This window comes from Podarcis liolepis, assembly GCF_965112155.1.
Source record: "Podarcis liolepis genome assembly, chromosome: 1".
Lineage (NCBI taxonomy): Eukaryota > Metazoa > Chordata > Lepidosauria > Squamata > Lacertidae > Podarcis > Podarcis liolepis.
The window spans coordinates 85,242,100-85,262,109 of NC_139554.1; the positions used below are offsets into that span (position 1 = coordinate 85,242,100).

Consider the following 20,010-nt stretch of genomic DNA (forward strand, 5'->3'; position numbering starts at 1 on the left):
TACAGCTGAGTATGAAGACTTTATTTGTCATGACAGGCCCGGAAGACATGCCTGTACCAAAACAAATAAGACACCAGCTTCTTAAATCATTCAGCTAGAAGCTGTACTTGAGTACAGAATGCTGGGTTCTCTTTCCCAGCCGGTGATGAGGTATCTTGGTCCCTTGTAAGAGCAGCATCCTGCTGCTTTGGGGAGGTGGCTGACCATGGCCTACAACGCAGGTGAAGTCCAGTAAGGTGCATGCTAGGCCACCAGTGAGAATGGCAGGAGGACCTTCAAGCGAGTTCCAAGGCAGGCGATGGCCCCACTGCGGAAGAGTTTCTGAAGGAAGGAGGCAGGCACAGAACTGGAATGCAATGAAGCCTTGTCCAGTCTTTCCTGCAAGCTTTGAACCACTGGAGGTCCCCCACATGGGCTTCAGTTCCTTTGCTGCCTCCATGCTTACCCCACACACTCTGGGCTCAGATGCGTGTCATGTCCTGCCCGGTGGGAGGTGGCTGTATCGCTTCAAGCTGGCCTATGATGTCAGCGATGAATGGGCGCTCCTGGGGATTCACCACCATCATGGAGGAGAGGAGGCGTTCCAAAGCAGGCGAGTACCTGAAATTCAGAGGCGCTTTGTACCTGGTCTGTCTTGGATCAAGGACAACCTTCCTTTCACACAGCCATTCCTTACCTGGTGTTCTGGGGCACGGTGAGTTGGTTCTGCACCGCCAAGGCCACACTGTCCCCCTTTTGGAAGATCATGTCGTAAGGCCCCTCTCCAAACATCATACAGTACAGAACGCAGCCTAAGGACTAAGCAGAGGCAAGGTGAGAGTAGAGAGAAAGCTGGCTCTTGAATGGAAAGGCACCTCAAGGACAGGATCTCCCTCCCTTGCACAGGGACAAATTGGGGTATTGCATCTTTTAACTTCGGTGACCAAGAGGATTTTTTTTTCTAAATGGAAATGGAGGATCCTTACCCAGATGTCAGTACGTTCATCGATGACGCATTCACGCTCCACAGTGAACAGCTCTGGTGCTCTGTATGAGATGGTGCAACGTTGGGCAGCCCAGTCCTGCAAAATAAATTAGAGGGAAGTCGCTTTGGGCAATATAAAGCAACTGACAAATTTAATAAATAAGACAAGAACTTAATCTCAAATACAGTATGTGAGAGAGGGAGAGTGAAAGAGAAAGTAAACAGAAGGCCTTCGTCTCAACCTTTTTCCTCAGGAACATTCCTGCAATGCCTATAATTTAATGTAGTGGCAGTAGTGTTAAAGTGAATGATTGCAGCTTACCAGAGAAAAGGAAACCTGGGGCTCTGCCTGCCCCACAGGTCTCTCAATTCTACATATACCGTATTTTTCGCCCCATAGGACGCACCGGCCCATAGGACGCACCTAGTTTTTTTGGGGGGGGGGGGGGATAAAGAAAAAAAATTATTTCCCCCCCAGACGCCCGAGCTTCCCCCAACCCCAGAACAGGCAGCTCTCCGCAAGCCTTGGGAGACCGGCGCGACTTCCCGCCGGGCTCCCACGCCTTGCGGATGTCTGCCTGAAGCCCAAACCAGGTCGGGGAACAGCGGGATAGCAGCGCTCCACCTCCCCGCTGTCCCTGGAGCTTGTGGGGCTGGCGGCAGGAAGAAGCGTGCTCCTCCCCGCCACCAGCCTTCAGACCAGATCACGGGACAGCGGGAAGGTGCGCTCCGCCTCCCCACTGTCCCCAGAGCTTGTGGGGCTGGCGGCGGGGAGAAGCACGCTTCTCCCCACCGCCAGCCTCCAAACCAGGTCGGGGAACCGAAGCCCGGGGCGCGCTGTGCAGCACGCCCCGAGCTTCGGGCTGCAGGCTGCTGCCCACAAGCCTTGCGAGCCCGCGGGAACTCCCACCGGGCTTGCAAGGCTTGCGGATAGCTTCCTGAAGCCTGCATTCGCCCCATAGGATGCACACACATTTCCCCTTCATTTTTGGAGGGGAAAAAGTGCGTCCTATAGGGCGAAAAATACGGTACTTTGAAGTGATTGACATTATTATTTAATTATGAGAAAGATGATAACTTTCTAAATTAATGACCCATCACAGTTTATATGCTAGTTTATTTGCCTCTTGTTGCAGCCCTAACCACGCTATGTGGGATGGAAGGGGGAAGGCTGTTAATCTTTTGGAGACACAACTTATGGTGACTTTAGTTAAGGAATAGGTAGCTTCAGAGAACTTCGTGAAGTTTTTTTAAACTGCTCTTTCCTCTGTGGAAATTTTCCATGTTACAGAAGCAAAGATTGCATAGTATCACATTGATTGTTTTGCATGGGCAAACAAGATCACAACTTGCTAACATTCCCTTCCACTCTTCTGTTTAATTGCAGGTGTTGAGGGGACTGGTGCCTGCCTGAGCTCCTTTTACAATTAATCTAATTTAGAGGGTTCTTCATCTTTGCTGGAAGCAGCTATTCTCCCATTTCCTTTTCACCAGGCTGCCCTCCTACCTGAATAGTCATGGCCTCCCGCAAACTTTGCACCTCAATGCGGGCCTGATTCATAGAGCCCAGGTCCATCAGCAGCGGCTGGTCCTCATCATCCAGGAGCACATTTGTAGGCTTCAGGTCCCTGAAAAAAATATCCTTGATTTGCCCAGCCACAGAACCATCAGAGCTCTGAAGTTGGCTTTGAACCTCTTACGTCCCCAGGCTCTGGCTTCCCCTATTGCAAATACTGCTCCATGTCAAAATGTGGTTCTTTACCTTTGCAAACTCCTGTGTCGGTGCTGTCAATACTGATCTACAACTGATCAGCTACGTCACCCACTTCCTCCACCCTCCCCACACATGGGCTCTGTTCCAACGGTGAGAATGCCCCATGCTTTCTAGACCCAGCTTCTCACCTGTGTGCATAGCCCTTGTTATGAATGGCCTGCAGGCCCCGGCAGATGCCGTGAAGGATGGCCAGGATCCTCTCCTCTGGCATGAAGGCGTCTTTATCTCTCAGAGTTTCAACTTCCTGCCAAAGGGTCCCTCTCTGCAAAGAGAAGCCCAGGCACGCTGGTGATGGGGATCACACATATTCTCCTCAAAAAATACCAGACGAGGAAGAGATCCTCTATTAGTGCATTTAATGTATTAGGCACAAACCCTCCACCTGCACAGGGCTGAAGGAAGTGATTTCCTAGAGGATGGCACCATCCCCACTCCAATATGACCGAGAAGATGCAAAAAAAGCTTTTGGGGACAGCGGCTTTGGAGCCAGCCTGATTGACTAACCATTCCAAGAGGCACTTATTCCTGCTTGACTATGGGTCACCATGCTTCCAGCTCTGAACTTGCCCTATCACTCTGCTGGGGTCTGCTGTTTTTAGGTGACTATTGTTGTAGAACTCTCTGCCAGGGCCAAAATGCAAGCATAGCAGAAATGCAGGAGCACAGTTGAGCACAGCACAGCGGAGTAAAACTACAATAAAGACAACCTTTGCTTTCAGCTTACTGATCTGGGTTGACTTTAGGAAAGGAATGGATGCCAAAAGTTCCAAGCTGACTTCACAGGTTGCTGCCATGGGTCCCATTAAGGGATGCCTAGAGAAAAACCAGATCAGATTATCTGATCCCCTGAGTACTGTGGCAGCTGCCACAAAATCTCATGTGCTGCCAGGTTACTAAATCCTTTCAAACTGATGCAGCAGAGTCTGTAAAAGCAGACGGAGGCCCTTTACCACAGAGGACAGCTCTGGAATCTGGTCCAGTAGAAGTCAAAGAGAATAACATGCGCTCTGAGGCTCTGGCAGCCAAAAAGGAGATGAATCTCAGGGTTCCGCTTGCCCCTTATGCTGTCTAGTAGCAACATGAAAACTACTGGGAAAGATTATCCAAGGATTTGGGACTGGGTACCATCTATATGCTGATGACACCCTGGGAAACCTCTATTGGTTTATTTTTTTAACTTGTGATTGCAGGCCACCTGGGGTGGAAATCCAAAGGGCAAGATGAAAACAATTTTATAAATAAATGCTATGGGACCGATTGCAACTGGTGTAGAAGCAGGGTTACATCAAGTGGCTCCATCCTGAAAATGGCCTCATGTATCCATCCTTGGTGGGAACCAGGCGGCTGCTGGAAGAGACCAACCTCTGCAGCTATTTTCCCAGTATACAACACCTCTCAGCCTTGCATGATGTAGCCACAAATACTACATTTCCCAGCATGCACTGCTGTATCCACCTGCACCTTACACCCACACTCACCTTCAGGAAAGGCAACAGGAGCCAGGCCTCGTGTTTGGATCCCCTCTCCACCATGGCATGTGCACACAGGGTCAGGATGTTGGGATGCTCAAAGAGAAGGTGCATCTCTACCTCATGCATGGCCTCCTGGCGATCATCCTTGTCATGGCATATGATGCGTTTCAGTGCATAGAAGCGCCCATCATGCAGCCCCTCTACTAGGTCCACGTAGCTAAAACCTCTGTGTGGGGAGAAGGTATGTCAGGAACAGAGCAGGGAAGGGTAGGGAAAAGAAAGGATTCTTCTTCTCCTCTCCTGCTGTCTGTATGCACAGTCCTCTGCTCCTGCCTGCTTCTAAGCTAACAAAGTAGTGCTGTTACAACTTGGAATAGGATATTTTTAAAAAGAGGAAATTATGCAACCTTCTTCCTCTCCAACGATCAATTGAGGAATAAGGCATTAATTTCATGCTGTGGCACAGAAAAGTATTTGTGCTCCTCTCTATCCATCATCACAGCTGGCAAACAGTGCAAAAATACACAGCAATTTAACAGGCTTATCAATAACAATGAGGGTTTCAACCATACACTGAAAGTGTGCCTAACCCATTAGGAATGAAGGTTGGAGGATAGATCACCCTATATCCTGACGCTTCCTGTAGTTTCATCTGAAACATCAGACATTTGCAGTCATCAGAAAAAAACAACACCACTGAGCTGGTCTGACGGCCTAGCAGTTAAGTGTGTTTTAGTTATCTAAAAGATGACACAGAGGAGGGAGGATGTCTGTTTACCAAGACTACTGAGGGAAGACCAGCAGGTTCAAATTGCAGCAAAGAAGACTTTGGTTACATATCAGGAATAAACTTTCCAACTGTAATGAATGAGTAAGCAACGGAACAAGTTGTTCAGAGTAGTTGTAGCTGTCCGCAGAAATATTTGCTGCTTAATCCTAAGCACATTTACTTAGAAATAAGTTCAAAGGAGCTTACACCAAAGCATTAATAAAATATTTGAGGGGTGAGTTATACAGGATGAATATTGCCTCTGCAGTGGATTTGGTAGATGGGGTGGGGTGGGGAATATGTGTCCTCCAGTCACAACCAATATGGACAATGGTCAAAGATTATGGAAGCTGAAATCCAACAGCATCTCGAGTGCTGCAGAATCCCTACCACTGGAGTACACGGACCCTAGATGATGTACCTTCCAGCTTTATTTCTTGCTAACATAGTACTCAATGTGTAGATGAGAGGTGTGAAAACTTAGTCCTCAGTTGTCATATACTCACCCCTCCCCAAGTCTATGGATTAAAAGGTAACGTTTGTTATTGATGGTGATGGTTCCCCTTGAGCAGATACATAGGGCTTGGCCCATGATGGTTGCTCCAACATCCTTCAGGTCCTACAGAGGGAAAGAAAGCAATATTTATTCATTTATAATATTTTGTCTCTTGCCTTTTCATACATGATGCTCAAGATGGCTAACAGCATTAACAATTTGAAGGGGCTGCATCCAACAAAATCTTTGCGTTCCTGCAAGGACTTCTGCTTGTGCATTAGAATTTCCCCTCCTCTTCCCATGCTCCACCCCACAAACCGCTCCTGAGGATTGGGGGAGAAACCCAGAGGATACGTGTGGGGGATGCAGAAAGAGGGCAAGTTCCATTGCACAAGCTGAAGTTCTTGCAAGAATGGGAAAGCTTCATTGGATACAACTCATAATATAACAAATAAAATGGAAACGCCAATGAATAAATATGAAAGGAATTAAAGCCAGCAGCCAGCTGAAAGCTAAAAACTTGTACTGTATGAAAGTGTAGCAGGGTAAAACCCCAAAAACGCATTCATCTGAAGTCCTGCCAAAAATAAAAATAAAATAAAATTGGTCAGTCAGTGACAGTGCATCAGAGACAAGTCAAGATGGGTCTAAGGATGGAACTCCAGAGACTGAGTGCAGCCACTGAGAAGGCCCTGTTGCACAAGTAATGCACCTCAGATATTGGTGGAACGTGGAAAGGCCTTTCTCACAAAGATCTTAATACATGAGTACTTTCATAGTGGAACAGACAATCCTTCAACCTAACTTCTAGAGTTAAAAGGTAGTACAAGACAATCTAAGACCTTTCTCTTGCCTAAAGATAGGAGTGTTCACTTACCAGTCTCCTGTTCCCTAATTAACATGTGCAATTTAACGGCAGCATCCACAAAACTGGCACCAAGAAAGCAAATGATCCTAGGTGCCTCAAGCAAACAGGTGCTGGGGGGAAACAAATTCTCCACCCTCTCATCATTGAATCTGCTGACGGATTAACTAGTTAATTTCCCACTTCAAATGTGATGATCAGTCACAACTCAAGATTGAGAAAAATATATTCACTGGATCTTCCAAAAGCAAATGGCCTACTTATGTGGAAATGAGATATCAACTTCATTCATTCAGGATTCTGTGTCTAGTTACAGCAGTCTCTCCCCTCTCCATCCCCAGAGAAAGGGAAAACCCAATTTTTCATCTGAGCAGGAAAAGAATGCATACCATGCAGCAACATGCCTATGGTGGCCCATAACTGGTATCACCTTAGGCACAAGTAAGTCCTACTGAATCCAATGTGGCTTAGTCCAAGGTAAATGGAGTTAGGTTTGCAGTCTAAATCGTGGCACCAGCTGAATTATATACACAGAGAACTCCACTCAGGCAAGGAGAGGAAGTGAAAATGTTTCCGTGAATGGCTACTAGAAGTGTGTTACAGTTTACAATTTTTAAAGTGCAAGTAATAAATGAAACATTTTGGAAACACCCATGGCAAGCTCCCTATAACACAGTACTGTACATGCCTTTGGAAATTAAACAGTTTCTCACACTGGTTGGTATCTGGGGTCCGAAGGAGACCTAGTTTTTCCTCTCTCTCCAGGTGACAGCTGGCAACGACAGCTCACTTTACAAACACATGACACCAGCTTCCTACTCAAGTGACCTCCAATTGAATCATTCCGATTTGAACGAGAGGCTGCATTCCGGAGTAGGTGGAGGAGGGGCAGAAACAGCAGAGATCAGCTTCCCCACCACCCAGGAGAAAACCACGCGTGGGCGCTCCTGGGATGAAGGCTTTGTCACCAACATCTCCCTTCCTCCGCAGTGCGGTGCCTAAGCTGACTCCGCCACGAGCGGGGGGGGGTTACACTCTGTACATGGCTAGAGGCACGTTCGCTTTCGTTGTTATGTCATTTTGTTCCAGTGCTGAGCCCGGACATTCGGACTAGGTTCCCGGAGTTGAGCCCGGGCTCAAAATGAGGGGGAAGGGAGCTGAAGCATTGCCTTGAGGAGCCCACGCGAAGCTCTCTTTCTGGCCCCAGCAGGCTGGAGCCAGGAATAGTGGAAGCCCACGACCCTGTCACTTTTCCTAAGGCCCCGCCTACCTGCGGAGATGGGGCGGGGCCGGGGCGGGGGCGGAGAGGAGTGGGCTAAGGACTCACCCGTCTCTGTCCGGCGCACGGACGCTTCCGAGGGAGCTGCAACGCGACAGAAGCCGCGCACTCCGCCTCTCGACGTCATTATTCCGCGCCATCCGCACTGCCGCCCGCAGAAGGTAGCCTAGCAACCGTTCAAGGGGGCGGAGCAGGAGCTGCGGGAGCGGAGGGCAGGGAGCGTGGAAGGGAGGAAACTGAACAGGGAATGGGGGAGGGGGAGAAAAAAAAAGAGCTACAAGAGCAGAATGTCCCAGTTTAGGGGACAGAGTGTTGTGGTTGGACGTGGTTAGTGGATTCTGGACCCCCATGCGTGTTTACTGAGGAGTAAATGTGTTGAATTTAGTGAGGCTTATTCCCAAGTAAATGCACACCGTCATAAACACTGGTTTACCTCACAGGGTTGCTGTGAAGATTTGTTATTCCCTTTTTCATAAAATTTGCATGCCTCTTGTTTCTTTAACCCCTCCCCTTCTGAATCCTATGTAAGGCTTCAACATTTTATTTTTTTGTTACGTTTTTAACCTAGTACTCCTCTAAAGTGCGCTATATGCCGCCGCCCCTCTTTATGCTCAACAACCCTGTGAGGTAGGGTAGGCCGGTGGTGGCTAGCCCAAGATTGTTCAGCTAACTTGGTGTTTGAGTATAAGGGAGTCATTGGAGCACCCCACAATTGCCTAACTTTGGCTTCTATAGATTCAGGTTGGGGGTCACAAGCAAGAGGCTTTAGCCAGGAGATCGAAGGAAAGCAGCAGCCAGTAGGCCTGATCTTTATTGTTGCAACAAGACTGCCACATGGAAGAAGCAGAGAGAAGTCCCAAACAAAGGTGGCTCCCTGTTTTTAGAAGTTTCCCAACTTACCCATAACACCCTTAGTAAAGCATCATACATTTGTCATCACTGTGTCATAAATTGGGAGGGGTCTTCTGTCAGAAGCCTGAGCACCAGGCTTACCCTGTCCTCACATGACCCCCACCTTCCAATCTTTAGGCGAAACAAAGGTAAGTATTTACATTTTCCTGTTTTCCCAGACAAGTTAAGCACACCCTTTGTCTTGACCAAGACCCCAATCCACTAAGGTTGTGTTTGGGATTGTTCTTAGAATGACTACCTGTTCTGGTACTCAGGTGCCAGGATGCTAGAGATTATCACCCAAGCAGTGGGACACACTGAGTAGGGGGTCTCACCCTTCAGGGATTATGGCTGCCCCTACCCATTTCCGAAGTTCCTCCTCTGCTAGCCATTTTCCTTCTGAGTAGAACAATGTTGGAATGGTGTAAATCTGTCATTGCAATGATTTTATATGAATTTCTAAAGTTTTCCATTGACCTAATACATAGATACATTTATCAGTGAATTGCTACATTTGGTAGCAGAGTCTCTTTGCCTTTGGCTCCTAGTATGGAGAGGCAAGGCTTGTGGTGGTGGTGGGAAAGATCTCTCACCCCCCTTCCAATTTCCCGGTACCATAAGAGTTTGGATTTGAATGCATATTTTCTCCCACTAAGTTCACTACACCAGCCACCCACAAGACATGAAGGAGAATTAATTTTACTACCACTATGGATGATGATGATAATGATGATAAAAATAATTTCATTTCCTCAGTTCTCAAATATGAATATGAGAAGGGGGGCACTCCATATAATGTCCAAGTAATCCCTCTGGCTTAGAATAAAACTAAGGTGGTATTTCTGGAACCTGATGTGTTTCTCATAACTTGTACCAGTCTGTGACTCTTGATGAGACCCATATTCCTAGAACATCCTATCCCTTTGTGAGGTGGCACAGAATGTGGTGACATCAAAGGTGATATAGCTCTGGTGTGGCAAAGATATGCACCATCCTGCGGGTATACAAATGACTCCTGCTGCTGACTGGACACAGTAATGCAAAGGCCCAGTAAGTAAAAGGTTCTTTAGATGATAGGTGAGTTCTTGTAAGTTGGATGTATTCTATTTAAAATACATATTAAAATGTCATACACAAAACAAATCTATAATATTAATCATATAAAATGTACCACAGTTGTTCATAGAGTAGTGTAACAAACAGGTAATACTATCTTTATTTTTCAGTAGAATATATCCAAAATAATATTAAATCATAGATGACACTTACTCTTGTATGTTTTCTTCAGGTTTAATTCTGGGACTGTGCTTTTTATGCATTCACTGGACTCTGATATTCATGCTCTACTATGTTAATAAGTATTGTACATCATGCCAAATTTAAACACAGCTTTTAAACCACAAACATGCCACAAACCCAAAATTAACCACAGTCAAGTGATAAGGAGTCAAACCCATTGACAGCATTCCTTAACTGCATTGCCTGCTGCCTAAATATGTGATGTGTTGGATAGAACAGAAAAGCATTCAGTTAGTAGCCAAGGTTTTGTTTGTGCCCGTATTTGGGACTGGGCAAGAATCCTCCTCATGCCAGTCAGGTTGGTAAGGACCCTAGGAGATTTGGGATTTCCCTTGTAGTGTGTAGCTCAACCCATTTGTGTAAGTCTTTTCAAACTGTTATCCCTGCATGCACCTTTCTGCAGTGCACTTGCTCCCTTTTTCTTGGCAAATTATATAATATAGTCTGGAACTGTGAGGGGTTGGTGGTTGAATAGTTTTACACTGGGGAAGGTGCAGACTGGCAGGCTTTTCAGTCCTCTTGACCTCTATAATTTTATCATCGGTTACTTGAGTTTCTCTTAGGATTCTGTTTTGGGGAGTTCACTGACAGAGCTAGCTTTGCCCACAGAATCTCCCAGGTTTAGTTCCTTGTGACTTCACTTAAATGGGTTTCAAGAAGCAGGGCTGAGAAAGACTACTGTCTTTCCAAGACTATAAAGATGCTATAGAGTAAACAATTTCTGGACTGGATGACCAGTGGTCTGACTTTGTATTATAAGATACTATATGGCTGAGCATCTCATTCCTATAGAAAGGGATCAATTTATGCCAGTGGGGTACACAGAGCAAGGAAGAGAGGCCTCTAACATTAATTGTAGTTAGGAGAAATTGCAATCTGTTTTAGTTTCGTTATGAGTTTGGAAGTGGGTAGGCTGTATGCATGGATTCAGTTGCTGAAATAGCCAGGCCAGCATGGTAATGGCCTTCTAAGTAAGAGTCCTTCAGGGAGCAAAGGGAGTGGCTCTGTGCCAGAGGGCAAATGGGTGGGCCTTCCTTCCCTGGTTGGAAAGACAAAAGGACAGAGTTGAGGGTTGAGTTATGTGAACTAGAAGCTGGAGCCAAAAACAGTGGGTTGGAAAGCCAGAGAGAGCGAGAGAGCGCCAGGCCTGATTTCTGCTGGAATCTAAGGCTGTGGCTATGAGACAAGCAAGGCCTTCTAGGGGTGTTAATGCTGTGAACCCTTCCATTGTAGGCTCAGGTTGTATATATGTGTAGATAAACCATATATCCTAAAGACACTGCAGTCTCCACTGTGCCTCATTCCCAAAGGAAACACAAACCCAGGGTAAATGAACCCCTAGAACCCCTGGAATCTTGCACTGCTCAGAAACTAGGGTGGTGTGCAACAGTATTAAATGTGGGAGCAGGAAGGCACCAAGGAAGCAATGATTATAACAAACAAACCAAAAAGTAAAGGAGACTAATGGAGCACCATCTTGCAGCTTCTCTCAGAAAGAAAAATAAGCACTGATTAATGATAGTGGATTAAATGTCAAAGTGCAATTTAATTGAACAGCTGGAAGTTAAAACCGGATACATCCATATTAGAAGACAGATCCCAGGATTTAGCAGACTGTGCAGATTAATCATTGCAACAAGCTGCTGGTGGAAGGGAAGAATGTAAATTTTCCATTACTCATAGCCTTCAGACCAAACAGATTATTTGATTATTTGTAATGTAATAGCCCCCCAGTATTACCATAGATTACAACATTCCTTAAATTATCTGAGGGAGGTCAGACTAGATGTTCTCACTTATTCTTTTGCTGTTGTAGACTAGATAGGCATGTCAGGTCCTTGACTAATCACTGCATTTGGTGTAGCTCATTTGGATACTTAATTTAACTTACAAAAAATGTCCACATTTTGTCTATATGTATAAAGGAGAATTAAAGTCCCCTGAGGCTGCATACATACCATATATTAAAAGCATCTGACTTTCCCCAAAGAATTATGGGAACTGTAGTTTGTCCCTTGTGTAGTTACAATTCCCAGCACCCTTAACAAACTACAGTTCTCAAGATTCTTCGGGAAAAGTAACATACTTTCAATGCATGGTGTGTACAGAGCCGTAGAAACCTGCATCCTTTGTGCCATTACCAAAACAACAAGATTGATGCTTTTGATCCAGTGGTAGACAGCTGTGCAGTGCAGTGCCAACTCTGCTGTCTCTCTCCTTCTATCCACTATATAACCTTGAGCAGCACAAACTACCGTTTCTGATGATTTGAAGAAGTTTATGTTTCTCATACTTCTGTAAATTTGAGTACGGGAAACCAACTCTGTGTTCCAGTTCCTCTGTGCTGCTTCATAATTCTCTCCCCGGGATTTGGAGGGAGTTTTGTGCCTCATAATTTCCTCCTCTGATTTATAGTCACTGACTCTGTATATAGTTGCTGGAACATTGCCTCCTCGTTTCCGCCTCTCTGTTCAAATAAGGCTTGTCTTTACTTACTTCCCTCCTCACAGGGACCAACGGGAGGAAGCACCAGGCCTGCCCACTAGCTTGTCATGTGATGACTCCTTGTGACTCTCTTGTCCCGGGCTGAAGCTGTAACCAAAGAGATGGAGCTGCTGCTGTGTGTTTTGATGGTGGTGTTGGGAGGCCTGCAACTCCAGGTAAGCAACAAGAAAGAGAACTGCAAGAGGGTGTTTCTATGGAAGAAACAGCTGAGATGGAACCATCTTAGACTGCCTAGGGGAATTTCAAGGATTTCCTTTTCTGTTGCTTTAGATTCCCCACTTTCTCTCCCCCCAGTCAAACTGAGCTCAAGCTTTTCCTTACCTCTTCTTGGTTCCTTTCCCCCATCTATTATTTTGCCTGTTGTATAGGAATGGGTTCATATTGGGAGTTCCCCAATACGTAATCAAGCCATGCTGCTTTAAAAAAAATCCCATTCAGCCAAGAAAATGGCCGCAAGGGAGAGAGAAACTGGCTACATTCCCAACTGTCAGATTCTCGGTGAATTGGCCAGTAACGATGAACAGTCTGTACTAGTGGAAACAATTTCAGGGGCAGGACAAGGTAAGGCAAACCAAATGACAAAAACTTTTTTTTTGTGTGTGAATATTTGCAGAGGGTAAAGCATAGCATTGGAAGCAGAGATTTGAGTGGCTTCAAATTATGATTTAGTAAATGGGCCACATGTGAACCAGTGATTAGAGAGAGAGAGAGAGAGAGAGAGAGAGAGAGAGTTGGAGTCCTGGAGGGAGTGGCTCAGACTTGAACCTCAGGTGCAAATCTTGACTGGGATCTTAGAATTGATCTTCCAGGAGCTGGAGAGGGATAATGTCTCATAAATCTAGGAGGATTATTTTCAAAGCAATCACATTGCAGACTTACCCACAAAACAGTCCGTGTCAAGCTTACTACCCTGGTTCCATAGTCAGGGAGATGACGTAAATATCTCTTGCTATGGCAGAGGGGAAGAGGATGGCATTCTCTATTTGATCCTCCCAGCAGGAGATGGGATGAAGTTTCAATTTTATACAAAAAATAATAATACTCTCTTTCTCCTCCTGTCCTGAATGCCAGGCCTCCTCAACAGACCGTTCCTTCCGCATTGATTATGTGAATAACTGCTTCCTCAAAGATGGTGCTAGATTTCGCTATATCTCAGGCAGCATCCATTACTTCCGGGTCCCACCTGCCTATTGGAAAGATCGGCTCCTCAAGATGTACATGAGTGGCCTCAATGCTGTGCAAATGTAAGTGACCAGAAGGGGAAGTGTGGCTCTTGGGACTTATTCTGTGCCACAGTGAAGGACAAAGGCTAATGACTGTGCACAGGTGCTCCATTTTTCTCACTGTACAGTCCTCACTGCAGACTCTGGTCAACATTTAGAGCAGAGAAGCTTATGCAGTCTGAAGGTGGAGCTGGCCCAAGTACTGAAGGTTCCTTGCATTGAAAACGTGCAGCCAAGATGACATGATACATGAGCCTGGTCCAGTACAGCTTTCTTTTAAAATGGAATCACCTCCACTTTCATCCCAACCTGAAAGCTAAGGGAGAAATATTTCTGTTCATGCCCCCTCTTCTCCTCGTTATATTTAAATGTTTGGCCATACTAGACTGAGAACCAGTTGTAGATGAACTGCAAAGAAGGAAGATGGGTAGTATTTGTGGCACCTATAATAATTACATCACAGAGGAAATGTCAGTGGGGGTAGCTTATTATGCAAACTCTACCAACTGAAATTCCCTCTTCTGCACAACTATTAAAGGTTCAAGAGCTGTGTCCTCTTTTAGATCTGGTCAGCCTAGGCCATATGTGTGTGCCCTGGCGGAGGAAGAGGATTGTGGGGGGAGCGCACTGCCCCCGGCAGCGTGATCTCGGTGGGGTGCCATCATGGCTGCTCCCCTGCCTCCGCTGGGTGCCACACCCCCAGAGGTGGCATACCACGCCCCCAGGATGCGTTCCAGCCCCGCCCCCGCCTGCTCTCTGTCCCTCGGTGCCAGAGCATGAAGCTCCGCCACTGTGTTTGTGTGTGTGTGTGTGTGTGTGTGTGTGTGTGTAATGTATTTAATTTGTATACCAGCCTTCGTTTGTATATCTCAGAGCAATTCACAACATAAAATTACAATATAAAAAGAGTAACAAATTCTTGCCCTGTTAATCCTCAAGAATCTCCTGGGGTGTATCCTCCTTGTCTCACCTTCTTATTTCAAACTGAAATATGTATTTTCACCCTTCAGCTATGTGCCCTGGAACTACCATGAGCCACAGCCTGGTGTCTACAACTTTTCTGGTGACAGAGACTTGGAAAAATTTCTGAACTTGGTAGCTGAGTTAGACCTTTTGGTGATCTTGCGACCCGGACCCTACATCTGTGCTGAATGGGAGATGGTGAGTGCTGGGCAAAAGATTCAGATGGGCTAAGACTCACTTGCAGTACCTGAATGCTGCACAATTCACCTCTCTCATACACAGGGTTGCTAGTCATTGATCATTTTATCCTCTTTAACTCCTTACCTTGCCTTATCTCTCTGAGTTTTCAGCTTTGTCTTACCTTTATAGATTTTTAATCTTCTACTTTTTCTCTACATTATCTTTCCCAGTTCTTGATCTCTACACATTTTCTTGCTCTTATGGCTTCAGCAACTTTTTTATGATAACAAATCTGAAACCTACTTTTTCCACCCTGGATTCTTGCCTTCTGACCTTTCCACCATTTCTTATTGATTTGGAGCAGGAGAGGAGCAACTATGGACCCTGACATTATTTGAACTGTTTACCTCTTGACCTTCTTTCCTAGGGTGGCCTTCCATCCTGGCTGTTGACAAAGCCAGATATTGCCCTGCGCACAACTGACTCAGGTAAGATAGAACTAGAGGGAGGGGTCAGACCCTCTGGATCTCATGTTCAATTCTGTAGATTTATTTATTTCATTAAAATTTATATACCGCTTGACTGTAGAAAACCTCAGAATGCAAAAAGATCAGGGGTGGGGAACCTGTGGCTCTCCAGATGCTTTTAGATTCCATTTCCCATCCACCCCAGCCATCATTGTTCAGGAATGATCGGAATTATAATCCACAAGATCTGGAGGGTTGTAAGTCCTAAATGGTTGGTGTCTTTGTGTGGTTAGAGGACCAGTCATCTGGGCCTTCCAACTTCCATGTCTCTTCCACAGAATTAAAGCAGCCCATGTGAGTGGTATATAATGGCCAAAGGGCACTTTCAGACCTTTTCTCTGTACACAGTACCACAATTACCAATTCTTGTCTTAGCAAGGTGTTGGAAATAGGGAAAAGGAGCCCCAGTTGTTGGCTGAGCAAGATGATTCATGCTCCTAGATTACCTGCAAGCTGTGGACAGATGGTTGGGAGTCCTGCTGCCCAAGATCAAGCCTCATCTCTACCACAATGGAGGCAACATCATCAGTGTCCAGGTGCGTGCAGCATAGGCGCATTGTGTGTCCCTGGGCCTCTGGTTGCACCTTCAGAGGTTCCCTGATGTGAAACATGTACCTTACTGAGCCCTAAGTAACTTACTATCGGAGTGCAAGTATATAGCTTTTACACCAGGCTCTACTTGGTGGATCTCAATATTTCAGTTAAAAACAAAGACAGAAGACTGCTCACCCCTGCCTTAAACCACTGCTTTGTGCCTGCCTCCCCCTGTCCAGTAGGAGGGATTTGTAAACAATAAAGCCCTTCAGGCACCCTTGGAACTTTCAAGAACAGTATTTTTTCCTCCTTTACAAAGAGCGGAGGTGCACCTATTTGGGTGACCAGCCTCCCGTGCAAATTGGGTTGGGCATCATCCTGCAGATCTAGTGCTTGACAAGAGAGGCTCTATACAAAGACTTACCACACACCTTTTTCTTTAGGCAGGGTGTGGGCTCTGAGTCACCTTTCTTTAATGCCAGCTGTTCCCCAGGCAGGTGGAGAATGAATATGGGAGCTACTATGCCTGCGACTATAACTACATGCGCCACCTACTGGGTGTCTTTCGTGCTTCCCTGGGTGAGGAAGTTGTGCTCTTCACCACGGATGGCACCTCAGCATCTGAGCTCAAGTGCGGGACACTGCAGGGCTTATATGCTACGGTGGACTTTGGACCAGGTAGAGTGATGTTGGGTGAGCTCTGATGAGATTGGAAGGAGGTAGGAAGGAATCTTGCTTTGACTTCTGCTCCTTTCTTTGCCCTTTGACAGAAGAAAACGTGACGGAGGCATTTATGCTACAGCGACTGTATGAGCCAAAGGGACCACTGGTGAGAACATATGGCCTTTCCATGTAGAAGAATGGCATCTTATGCCTCAAATTATGCTTACTCCTTCCTTGGCACCCATCTCCAAAAATAATCTGGCTGCATCTTAACTGAGCCATCTTCTGTTTTATTTCCACCCCTTATACTTGACTGCCATGATCCTTCTGTAGCAGTTTCCAAGGCAGCCAGAGAGTCATGCATGTGAAATCCTCACTTGCCCCAGCAGTTACTGAGCTATGAGACCAAAGAGCTTGTAGTCCAATGCTTTCAGGAGCCTCTTGATAGGCTATGAGCTAGCCTGTCTTCTTTGCATGAAAGCAAATTATTCCAGAGCCATAATCCCATTGCTGTGGACCTTATCACACAAAAATTGGTTGGAAGTTGCATATTGCCCAGTGTTGCAGTGTAAGCTACAGTCACACCACATAGACTGTCCTGGGCATTATAGGTGTGAGGTCTGGTACAATGAGATTCCAACACAGAGGAGGGAGCAAACTTGGTATTTCCTATTCCCAGTACTTTGGCAGAAGTGATGGTATTGACCTGACTGCTACTGCTCCATAAATGTTTTAATTCTGCCTTCCTCCTAGGTGAATTCTGAGTTCTACACTGGCTGGCTGGATTACTGGGGTGAGGCACACTCCACAAAAAGTGCTAAGAAAGTGGCTAACAGCCTACAGAAGATTCTAGAAATGGGAGCCAACGTCAACATGTAACCGTGAGGCCATAGGGGAGAGTGGGCAGTGGGGCACAAGAAACAAGAGCTAGCACCAAGATGCCAATGCGTAGCTCCTTGCTTCATCTTGTTAACTGTGAACCTCTCATTTTGCCTTAGAGGTGTGTGCGCACCACATTTTCACGTCTTTTTGGCCATTTCCCTAGCGGACAAAAAATCCCTCGCAGAACAAGAGTCAGGTGCATGGTCTTAGACAGTGCCCTAGGCCAAAGACTAGCACACCTATTCCAAAGCATTCCCCAACTGCTGCACCACATTAGTTCACATCTATTTGTTTCATATTCCACTGCCTGTCATTAACTCTTCCCATGATATCTGACTTTCTTCCAGGTATATGTTCCAAGGTGGCACCAACTTTGGTTACTGGAGTGGTGAGTTTCTGGCTTCTTAGGGCAACTAGGGAGACTTAGCTTCTGGCCAGGTGATGGAGGTGTTGGGGGGCACATAAGAGGTGCTTTCTTCTCACACCTTCTCTATCCAGGTGCTGATTACAAGGATGGTTACAAACCCATAACTACTAGCTATGACTATGATGCACCACTCTCAGAGGCTGGAGACCCTACTGACAAGCTGTATATCATCCGCTCAGTCATTAGCAAGGTAACAATACAGCCCTCTTCTATCAGTGGGTGGAATGCAGTTACTGAAGACATTTTCGATTGCCCAGGTTTTTGGTTCTTAACATATATATTTCTATGGGTATGATTTATGACCTATTTTTGGTGCTAATCTTTTAATGAGGTGGAATCCTTTTTATTATTGCTTTTGGAAAAATATCTTAATACATTTTTATGCATATTTATTCTGTGTTTTTAAATGGTTGGCAAGTTGTTTGGTATTTTGAAATATTTTGTATATTGTTTTGAGACATTTTTGTAGAAAGTGATGAATCAATGCAATAAATAAAATAAGCAGCCACCAGCCAAGCAGCAGATTTGAGGAGGAAGAGGGAACAAGTGTTTGAGAGACTGTGTGTGTGTGTGTGTGTGTGTGCGCGCGCACACACACACACATGTGCATGTAAGAGGTTCTAACAGTATAGCATCTTTACACAAAAGGAAGTCCTACTCAGTGGGGCTTGTTCCCTGTTGCATCCATGCCATACATGGTTTGGAAGTTGTAGATGATGTACTTTAACACAGGCACAGAAATACAAGGTGCTTTTAGTTTTCATTATTTAATCCTACCCTTTCTCTAAGCTCTGGGTAGCTTTGCAAGGTTCTCCTACCCCCTTTATCCTCACAAGATACTGGTGAAATGAGTTAGCCTGAGTGATTGGTCTGCTGGTGTACTGCTTCTGACAGCAAAATGTTTTGAGCTGGCTTGCTTCCCCAACTACCAGCCCAACTCCCTTGATATGGTGTTTTCTTTTTTAAAACTTCAGTTTCAGGAGCTGCCCGCAGGACCAATGCCACCCCCTACCCCGAAGTTTGCATATGGCTATGTCTCCGTACCCCAGGTGAGTGAGAGCTGGAAGCCATTCCCTTACAAGTGCATGTCTTTGGTTGGATGGTGGAGTGACTTTGCTCTCTTGTGGGCACCTTCCTGAACATTCAGTGTGTTTCAGCTGAGGTGCAAGTTGGTAAGGCAGAAAAGCAAACTGGGGAGAAGTCTGAAGGAAGTGAAATGGGAGCTGGTGGAAAGCAGAGGAGCCTCTGTGATGATTGTATATGAGAGACTGCACATGTAAAGATAGGTACAGGGCCTTCTTGGTGGTGGCACAACAGACTCATTTTTAGATTGTGCTTAAAGTGGTTTTTATTTCTGAAAGCATTTTATGATTGACTCTACAATCTTTATTTGTTTTCTCCTGGTTTTAGTGTTGCTGTATCCTTAGCTTTGGGGTGATAAGAAAATTAACAATAGCCATTTGGGTGGGTTGGGGGAAGCATACTTGAATAATTGAACAATTTAAAGGCAATAAATGAACCCATCATCTTTTCTGTAGCGTGTGGCCTTGCTGGATGTTCTTGCCATTCTCTCGCCTTCCTTGCCGTCCTATTCCTCCTATCCTATTACCTTTGAAGCTCTGAAGCAGGTAAGAAAGTAGATTAAGGGTCTGGGTCAGCAAAGGCCCATGGCTATTTCTGCTTAAGAGTCCCCAGTGGGATTGCAGTTGACACCTCTTGCGGATTCTGTTCTGCATTCCAGGCCCATGGCTTCATGCTCTACCGGACCCTTCTACCACAGGAAATCGTGGAGTCTGCCTTGCTCAGTGCCTCTGGGAATGGGGTCCATGATCTTGCCTACGTTCTGCTCAATGGAGTAAGGTGGAGAGTGGGGACCTTCCTAGTGGGTAGGGAAGATTATTACTTAGGTAAACGGAAGGGTATAACAAGTCCTAGGCCCACACTCTGGTTCACTGCATTTTCATAGGATGGGTCAGAGCCTGGAGCACACAGGAGCTTTGCTTCAGCTCTGTCTTGGAGCACCAGCTAACCTTATTTCTTTCCTGCTTCAGGAGTACCAGGGGACACTGGAAAGAGACAGAGTGAATGGGATCAATATATCGGGCCAGCTTGGGGACACATTGGACTTGGTGGTGGAGAGCATGGGTCGCATCAACTTTGGGGCCAATGACAGTGACTTTAAGGTGCATTTGAAAAGGGAGCCTGGGGCTACTACTGCCAGAATAGTTGGCTGAAGGATAACACTTCCACTATTGTCCATTGGAGGCATGCGTGGTTGGCATGGACTTAAAGGCTGC

General features: G+C 45.9%; 2 protein-coding genes across 7 annotated transcripts in view; one reads left to right on the plus strand and one right to left on the minus strand.

Moving 5' to 3' along the window:
- Window positions 1-7,802, minus strand: STK16 (serine/threonine kinase 16). Of its 3 annotated transcripts, none has more exons than XM_083501921.1 (8): window positions 7,668-7,802; window positions 5,486-5,598; window positions 4,217-4,436; window positions 2,867-3,000; window positions 2,472-2,592; window positions 966-1,061; window positions 677-798; window positions 1-600 (listed from the first exon to the last, which is right to left on the minus strand). In XM_083501921.1, the coding sequence occupies exons 2-8, from the start codon at window positions 5,569-5,571 to the stop codon at window positions 462-464; spliced, it is 918 nt and encodes a 305-aa protein (XP_083358047.1). In that variant the 5' UTR covers window positions 5,572-5,598; window positions 7,668-7,802; the 3' UTR covers window positions 1-461. The 3 variants fall into 3 exon arrangements, with proteins under 3 accessions (XP_083358047.1, XP_083358048.1, XP_083358049.1); XM_083501922.1 differs by lacking the exon at window positions 7,668-7,802 and adding an exon at window positions 7,611-7,648; XM_083501923.1 differs by lacking the exon at window positions 7,668-7,802 and adding an exon at window positions 7,054-7,077.
- The window catches only part of GLB1L (galactosidase beta 1 like), a 14,430-nt gene continuing 2,105 nt past the window's right edge, over window positions 7,686-20,010 (plus strand). Inside the window, exons 1-15 of one of the 4 annotated variants that reach the window (XM_083500511.1) lie at window positions 7,686-7,780; window positions 12,320-12,469; window positions 13,386-13,558; window positions 14,548-14,698; window positions 15,108-15,168; window positions 15,649-15,743; window positions 16,239-16,419; window positions 16,512-16,570; window positions 17,158-17,279; window positions 17,634-17,674; window positions 17,785-17,903; window positions 18,688-18,762; window positions 19,252-19,341; window positions 19,455-19,568; window positions 19,765-19,896. In XM_083500511.1, coding sequence (XP_083356637.1) covers window positions 12,416-12,469; window positions 13,386-13,558; window positions 14,548-14,698; window positions 15,108-15,168; window positions 15,649-15,743; window positions 16,239-16,419; window positions 16,512-16,570; window positions 17,158-17,279; window positions 17,634-17,674; window positions 17,785-17,903; window positions 18,688-18,762; window positions 19,252-19,341; window positions 19,455-19,568; window positions 19,765-19,896 — 1,467 coding nt within the window. In that variant the 5' untranslated portion in view covers window positions 7,686-7,780; window positions 12,320-12,415. Of the gene's footprint in view, window positions 8,660-9,469; window positions 9,588-12,319; window positions 12,470-13,385; window positions 13,559-14,547; window positions 14,699-15,107; window positions 15,169-15,648; window positions 15,744-16,238; window positions 16,420-16,511; window positions 16,571-17,157; window positions 17,280-17,633; window positions 17,675-17,784; window positions 17,904-18,687; window positions 18,763-19,251; window positions 19,342-19,454; window positions 19,569-19,764; window positions 19,897-20,010 lie in introns of those variants that run through there. The other 3 variants (XM_083500509.1, XM_083500508.1, XM_083500510.1) reach the window with 3 other exon arrangements.